The 8,284-nt window shown below is 41.4% G+C and overlaps 1 protein-coding gene across 1 annotated transcript; it reads right to left on the bottom strand.

Annotated features, from left to right (window-relative positions):
• Nucleotides 1–512: 512 nt before the first annotated feature.
• TMEM17 (transmembrane protein 17) lies at nucleotides 513–7,626 on the bottom strand. Its single transcript, XM_056127735.1, has 4 exons — nucleotides 7,486–7,626; nucleotides 3,673–3,776; nucleotides 3,304–3,417; nucleotides 513–1,039 (listed from the first exon to the last, which is right to left on the bottom strand). The coding sequence occupies exons 1-4, from the start codon at nucleotides 7,586–7,588 to the stop codon at nucleotides 761–763; spliced, it is 600 nt and encodes a 199-aa protein (XP_055983710.1). The 5' UTR covers nucleotides 7,589–7,626; the 3' UTR covers nucleotides 513–760.
• Nucleotides 7,627–8,284: the final 658 nt, after the last annotated feature.

Genomic DNA, 8,284 nt, shown 5'->3' with positions numbered 1-8,284 from the left:
GTGATAAAAAAATTTCTTTAATACCATGATACTCCTCCTGTTTTCCTAACCTTGGTAATAACAGCTAAAACTAGGGTTAGAATTTAACTTTAGAAGACATGAAAATTTGGTGTCCTCATTTACAAATATAGTCTATTACAGAGACTATTCAAAATAATTTCAATGTAATTCAAGAAACATGATCATATATACAGCCTAGTAATGGAGAGTTAACAAGTTTTAAATATATATAAATTTCTAGTCACAGGTATAAACTAAAATAATAATAATAAAATTGGCAAACTTGACCACCATCACAGACTTCTACATACCTTAAAAAATTGACATCACAAAAAATAATATTTTTTATATTAGGCAGACAACATACAGTTGTTAGGGTTGCTTTCATATCCTATAAACAAGTCTTATTTGGGCTGGAGTGGTAGCACAGATAAATTGCTTGCTGAGTGATCCCTGAGTACAGCAGGAGTGATCCTTGAGTCTGCCAAGAGTGATCCCTGGGTACGGCGGGAGTGATCCTTGAGTCTTCCAGGAGTGACCTCTGAGCATAGAGCCAGGTGAAAGCCCTGAGCACAGCTGGGTGGGAGCCAACCCCACTCCCCCTCAAATAGTCTTACCATTGCTCCAACTTTGGAATCTCAAAGTAAGACTGTATATATTCAACGTATTTGGTTTCTTTCATTTGCTCATGCTGAATCTCTTATATTTTATTAACTTGTCTTCTAGATTGTTCTTTTAGATTTTATTCAGTAGCACAGGGTCAGATCTCTTCTATACTGGATCTCATTCTTCTCATATCTTTTCTGCTTGCAGAGAGCCTATCAAAGTCTTGGAGGTGGAAATGAGTTGCCAACTGATTTACCATTTTTTTCAAGGTAAGAAACGCTGAAATCACTTGGAAAGTAAGGAAAATAGTGAAAATAATATGTACTGCTCTTTCCAAAGGCAGATTTGTTAGACCTTCATTAAAGAGCAAAAAAAGAATTAAAGGTAACTGCAACAGAAGACTCAGAAGCCAAAAGCCAGCCAGCTCAGGAACCTGCAATGACACACATTAAGAGTGATGAGATCAGTAGTCTTTTGTTCCTCTAGATAAGCAAGTACTTTTGTACTATTCCGAACCTACATTATGGGCATTATGGGATCTATGAGTAATCTGAAAATATAAACATGGTCCTAGCTCTCAAAGAATCCACAGTTATAATCAGAAAATCAAATAATGCAGCAATCCTAATATATACTTAGTAAATAATTAAAAGCAATACTTAGAGGTATAGCCTAAATAGTACAAGAAATAAAATGATTTCTTTTAAAAAAAAGAATTCAATTCTATTCAATAATAAAAAAGGAGATCATGCCATTTGCAAGTAAATGGGTAGGATCTTGAAGATACTATGCTTTGTGAAATAAATCAGATAGACATAAACTGTATGAGTTCATTTATATGTGGAATCATCAACACCAAACTCTTAGAAACAGAGACCACACTTATGGTGGGGAATGGGAGGTGAAGGAATTGGTGGTGATGGTCAAAAGATAAAACCTGCCAATCAGGGCCAGGGCTTAGTATAAGGCATGTGCTGGCTCCTATTTGATATCTGGCACCACAGAGCCGCCAGCAGTGCCAAATGTAGCCCTGGAAGTCCCTGAAGCACTGCCAGGTGGCCCTGGTAGTCCCATGGCACTGCAATGCCAAAGCGGCATCACATACTTCATTCAGTTGAGTGGCTCACTTGGCTGAGAATTATTGGCATGGGATCCAAGACCCCATGAGCACCACTTGGGAGGCCCCCAAAACAAAACAAAGTGCCAGTGAGATGATAAATTATGGGAATGGAACTCACAGCATGACTGCTATTGCTAACACTACTGTTTGGTATATTAAAAAACTGCTAAGAGTAGATAATAACAAGAGAAAAGTCTTTGTATCTGTGTGAGTGATGGATCTTAACTAAACTTACTAGAATACCATCTGAAATATACACATATATTCGTATATCAATTCATCTTTCTGTAGAGCTTAAATAAATTATGGCTTAATAAAACTAAAAACCACTACTCCACCTCCAAAAATAAAAATTAAATAGTATTCAAACATATAGGCTTTAAGATCGGGAAGGCAGAAGAATACAAAGGTAAGTAAGAAAGATGGGGATGAGCATAACTGGGGCCAGCCTAAGGTGCTGGGGTCCAGAAAATCTAGAGGAACAGTTAAATCTGCCTAAATTATGAATCCAATATTTGGGCACTGGGCTAGAGTGATAGCACAGCGGTAGGGCGTTTGCCTTGCACGCAGCCAACATGGCCGACCTGAGTTCGATTCTTCCTCCCCTCTCGAAGAGCCTGGCAAGCTAACGAGAGTATCTCGCCCGCACAGCAGAGCCTAGCAAGCTACCCGTGATGTATTCGATATGCCAAACACAGTAACAACAAAAGTCTCCAATGGAGATGTTACTGGGCCCGCTCGAGAAAATGGGTGAACAACGGGAGGACAGTGATTTGGGCATTGCCCTATGTTCTGTTAACTATAAATATTTCGGCAGTGAGATGACTCAGAAAACATGTGTCTGATATAGAAAATGAGTTTATAATTTCTCCCCGTTTTCTTATTTAAGATCCAAATAAGCATGTTTAATTGACCAAATATTTTCAAGACTATTAGAAAGAGGGGAAATGATCATTTCTTAAGTGTTTATTATGTTCAGGCATTTTACATAATTTATTTCACTTAATTCCAACAAATTGATAAAATGTCTGTTTTCCCTATTTTATATGTGATCAAAGTCAAGACTTAAAAAATTAAATTAGGGGCCAGAGAGCTAGCTCAAAAGGCTAGAGTTTATGCTTTAAATGGGTGAGGTCCCAGGTTTGATCCTGGGCATCACATGGCCTTCCCTCTTTCCCCCAGCAGTGCCAGGTATAGTCTTGGTGGTCGCCAAGCCCCCAAGCATAGGTAAAGGTAAAGGCCCTCCCGTTGATCGTCGATTTGCTCGAGCGGGCCCAGTAACGTCTCCATTGGAGACTTTGTTGTTACTGTGTCTGGCATATCGAATACTCTCGGTAGCTTGCCGGGCTCTCCGAGAGGGGCGGAGGAATCGAACTCGGGTCGGCCATGTTGGCCGCTTGTAAGGCGAACGCCCTACCCGCTGTGCTATCGCTCCAAGCCCCCAAGCATATATTTTAAAATTGGATCCAAACCTAAATGTAGTCCTTTACTTCCACTACAGCTCACTGCCTTTTCCTTGCTTTGATAACCTAATTGCATTTATGTGTTGCACCAAGAAAGGAAGAAAAAGAACCTACCTTCTCCTGCAGGTTACCCATATAGCCCAGATATAACCGGATAGCTTCAATTAAAGTTATTAGGATGATAACTGTGACCACAATGAATTTGTAGTAATCAGGCAAGATTGAATACTAAAAAAAATAAAAAAGTAAAGGAAAAAAAAAGTCTGTCAAATGTAGTAAAACTGACCATAAAAAAATCAAAGTCTATAATTTTATTAATTTTTAACTATTATTGAAGCAACATGGTTAAAAATATTTTTCATGCTAATGTTTCTGGTGAACAATGTACCTCCACTGCTACCAAAAGTGTCAATTTTATTGACAATGTAACAAAGCCAGGGTGGACAGAGAGATTTTAGTAGAAGTAAGAAAGCATAAACTGACCTTCATGTGCAGCATTGCAACACTGCTCATCCACCAAAATGGGAAAAAGTAACTGTTAAAATAAAGTGACATCTGCAGTGTCAAACTGGAGACCATTTCATTATCTACAAAAGACAGAGAAAAGGATCAAGATCTTAATCCCAGTCTATGTCCTGGAAGTTCTCTAATTCCTTAGAATTAACAACTTTTGTTGAGTACTGACTCAGCAAAACTTCAAAAATTCTGGGCTCAGGACTGTGGTTCAGCATTACAGAACCCCTCTTGCATGCCTAAACCTTTGAGTTTGATTCCCAGCACCACCACCACCAATAAAATCTTTCACATTTCAGTGGTTTATGATTATTGACAGTAGAAGAAAATATAATAGCATTTACTTCCTATATTGACTACCTGGGAGTATGTTTCATATTTTCAGTGACTGCATCAGCTTACCATTAGTTTGATGTTTTGTTGTTGTTGTTGTTATTGTGGGGATACATCTGGCAGGTTGGGGTGGGGGTGCAGGGAATGGAGTGCAAGGGATCCAGCCACAGGCCTTGCAATGGAATGTAGGTGCTTCCACATGAGTCCCACCCCCAGCTCCACAGCCTAATGGCTTTGGCAGACTACTAGCATAGATTAGATGTGGAATATCAAAATGAATCCTATTTGACAGGTAGTAAGAACCATTGCCTCTTTTATAGAGCTCTATGTACAGGATTTACAAAATAAACACAGATGACCGGGTGTGGCTCCCACAACAATTAAGAAACAAACAAAAATAACCAGTGCGTCCCAGTGTGTACTAGAAATAAAAATGCTTTTTAAAAGTGAAAAATAATAAAATGAACATAAAACACATAAAATCTGATACAGACTAATCTCAGTCAAAAAAATGTAGACAAATTAGACACACACTTCTGTCCAGTATATCCTAATCCACCCATGCTTTACTGCTCAATTCATTGCCACTTTCCCCACAAATTCCAGATTGGCCCACAGCAAATATTCTCCCCTCTAACTATGTTTGTGTGAGCAAAGAGACACCCTCTCCGGTCTTGAGAGTCTGATGTTCTCGAAGGATCATGGGCTTTGGAACCCAGATAAACCTGGCACTCCCCTGGAGTCTCAGGATTTGTGTTGCTGGACTTCAAATAAATTTTTTAACCTCTCTAAAGACTCAATTTCTTCATCTGTAAATAGTAACATTAAAATCTCATCAGTTACTGAATAGACTCTTCATTATTTAACCCTTCTCCTAATCTTTTATCTATCACCTCTTATTACAGATCATCTTCCCCCAGTAGAACCTAGTATTTAGACATACTCAGAAACAATAAATGAACAAAAACACGCTGCCAGAAGACTTTTCAGAGCAACTATTTGTGATACATAGGATTCATTTGTCGGTGGCTGACTGTATAGTACTCTTTGCTTTTCTGTAAAGGAGAAAAGTCCTCAATTAAGAATTCACTTCTTAAATCTGAGCCCTCAGATGCATTCTAAATTTGACTAAATTTCAATGATTTTAAGAATAGATACATATTCTGAAGTCAGTTGCTCTAAATAAGTTCATGAAGGCTAAAATAAAATTCTCAAAAGTTTTTTATTTCTGCATAGCTGACTATTTTACAACAATCATTTATTTTTAAAATATATGGTCTGTCACAGCAAGGTTTTTTCATTAGTTCCTAAGATTTGTCTGATTCTTATAATGTATTGGAGGGGGGCCACCCCTAGTGGTACTCAGGAGTGATTCCTGACATTGTTGGGGACTGAACCATTGTCACAAACACAGCTTCATGCCATGCAGTGCCTTAACTTTTCTGTACTATCTCTCCTGCCCTCTGATCTATTTTTGCTTGCCCCTATTAAATAGAATGAATTTTTTTTTCTTTTCCGGTCACACCCGGCGATGCTCAGGGGCTACTCCTGGCTTTGCACTCAGGAATCACTCCTGGCAGTGCTCAGAGGACCACATGGGATGCTGGGAATCGAACCCGGGTCAGTCGCGTGCAAGGCAAACGCCCTACCCGCTGTGCTATCACTCCAGCCCCAGAATGAATTTTTTAAAGTCAGTTATATCTCAAGTCATATTCACTAGCTATGTTTTCTTAACAAGAGTACTACTCGAAGTCAGCTACAGATAGTTCAAATAACCCTTCAGTTTCACTGAAAACAAAATGTGAGAAAATATTGATTAATCTGTTGAGCTGAAATTTTTAGCAGCTTTGGAGCAAAAACTGTGGCCAATTTTTTGTAAAGAACAGTGTGTTAGAATGTTGCATAAACATCTTGAGTTCTTTAAGCAGATCAAACTATTACAGTTGAAAGTTAGTATGTAAACTAATCCTAGAAACTCAAATCTAGTAAATTTTGTAGAAGAGCTGAATTCTTTAAATAGAATTTAAAACACTGTATATCAAGGATAGGCATGCTACCTGCTCCCTGCTTTTCATGTTTATAAATAATTGTGCAAAATTTTTAAAGCAATAATAATGCACTGATAATCATATGAAACCCAAATTTAGTGTTCATAAAGTTTTATTGAAACAATGCCATAACTATTCAATTACCACCGTCAATGGCTACCACAAAGAACTATGACCTGAGTTTAAAACATTGTCACATTAGGGGACTGGAGTGATAGTACAGTGGGTAGCATGGTTGCCTTGCACCCTGATGACCCTGGTTCGATTCCCAGCATCCCATATGGTCTCCCGAGCATCACTAGGGGTAATTCCTGAGTGCATGAGCCAGGAATAACCCCTGAGCATCTCCAGGTGTGACTCAGAAAAAAAAATTGTCACTTTAGTCCTTTACAAAAAAAGTCCCTGACATATCGCATCATCAGATTTTAAAGGTAAAACCCTAATTTTTCAATTATGTATTTTCTTTGTTTAAATTCTAAATCAAGAAAAGGCCTAAGTTTAAGGGACGAGCAAGTGATGGAGGGTCAATTAAACTATGAGTCAACTAGGAGTCAGAGAGCCAGTCAATTCAACTATGAGCATTGAACCTCTTCTCTCTGCTCCCTTTAAGAGTGTCTTGAGAAAGGAAGAGGGGGCAGAGAAATGTCGATTTTTCCGCAGAGTTCCAAAGATTTTTACAAAGTGCATGGGTCTGGTTGACAGTATGCTGTTTTTTTCATCATAGTTTATAGGATAACTTCTGGAGGAAACTGGGTTATCACCTGTCATTTGCGTGTAGCATCCTGGTGTTCTGTGGCAGGGAATGGTACTAAGGCCAGGAGGGAAAGAAAGCAGAGGGTAGGGAGCGGATTTTGAAGGCAGGGCTAAGGTGTGTGCTGCTACCCGACAGGACAGAAATCTCAAGCGACTCGAAACATTCTCGGGCCACCTCTGTGTCAGAAATAAGATGTGTGCAACGTCCTTGTTCTGCTGGAAAATGAGAAAAGACAAAAAACCGAAACCCAAACCAAAAAGCTTGACTGGGGTTGGAGGTGCGGGGTGGGACAGGGCATCCTCGGAGAGTTTTCCCCCTCCCTGCAGAAAAAGACCGAGCGGGCACCGCGGGGGCCCAGCACCGGCGGCCTTCGAGGAGGGTGCGGGCGCGGAGTTACGAAGGTGGCTTTTACAGTTCAGTTTTCGCCCAAGGCCGGCGCCTTCTTGGCGTGCTTGGCTGGTCTGGCGCTCGGCAGGCCGCCGGTACCACCGGGCCCGGCGGAACCCTAGCCACAGTCCGCGGCCCGGCCCCTCCTCCAGGTCGCTTCCCGCTCCGCGAGCAACGAGCTGAAGGCGAAACCGCCATTTTGGATCCGGGCAAAATTTCAACACCCCCATCTGTCCACTAATTTGGATCTCGGTCACTCACCGGGACCCTCCTCGCCATACTCCGGCCCGGTCCGGCTGGAGTCTCGGAACACAGTCCGGCTGAAGTTTCCTAGCCGTTGGCGGACCGGGTCTGGCAGCTCCATCTCTGGGCCTCAGCACTGCACGCTTCGCGGCCTGTGGGCACCGCGGCGCGCTGCGTTCCCATGGCAACCGGCGGCGCGCCGCGGGAGCGCGCGCGTGCGTAGCTGCACTGCGGGGACGGCCCTTGTGCCAGGAAAGGAGAGCCTGGTCTAGAACCCCATCCTGCAGGGCCGCTAGGCCGGATGCAAAGCCCCGATTCCTCAGGAGTGTTCTGACCCCACCATTTAAAAAACAAATAGCGATAGTAAGTGACCTAGGGTTGAATTAATGTACTAGGAGCCCTCACGTATTTCGGTGGGTCTGTATGTGATGCCATCTTTTGGGAAGGCAATGCAGAGCTAAGGAATGTTTATATGACACTGTAGCTATTCTTTTAGATATAGACATATGATATTAATTTCATAATTAGAACAACAATGAGGAACAGATATTAGAGCACATACAGTTGATGGAATATATTGCAATATGCTAAAGACCATTCTTTCAACTAATATTTACAAGATAATATGGACTATTTTATTCTTGTTCTTTTGGTTTAATACTCTTCTCCGGGCTGGAGCGATAGCACAGCGGGTAGGGCATTTGCCTTGCATTCGGCTGACCTGGGTTCAATTCCCCTGCCCCTCTCAGAGAGCCAGGCCAACTACCCAGAGTATCTTGCCTGCACTGCAAAGCCTGGCACGCTATCCCTGATGTAT

Source organism: Sorex fumeus, unplaced genomic scaffold (assembly GCF_029834395.1).
Source record: "Sorex fumeus unplaced genomic scaffold, SorFum_2.1 ptg000006l, whole genome shotgun sequence".
Lineage (NCBI taxonomy): Eukaryota > Metazoa > Chordata > Mammalia > Eulipotyphla > Soricidae > Sorex > Sorex fumeus.
Note: the sequence above shows the minus strand (reverse complement) of the source record. Positions and strands in the feature narration are given on the sequence as shown.

Coding starts and splice junctions, on each gene's coding strand:
- TMEM17 (XM_056127735.1), bottom strand. CDS start 7,588: ATGGAGCTGCCAGACCCGGTCCGCCAACGGCTAGGAAACTTCAGCCGG. Junction 3,418..3,672: donor TTGCAATGCTGCACATGAAG/GTCAGTTTATGC, acceptor TATTTTTTTTAG/TATTCAATCTTGCCTGATTA. Junction 1,040..3,303: donor TGGGTAACCTGCAGGAGAAG/GTAGGTTCTTTT, acceptor GTGTCATTGCAG/GTTCCTGAGCTGGCTGGCTT.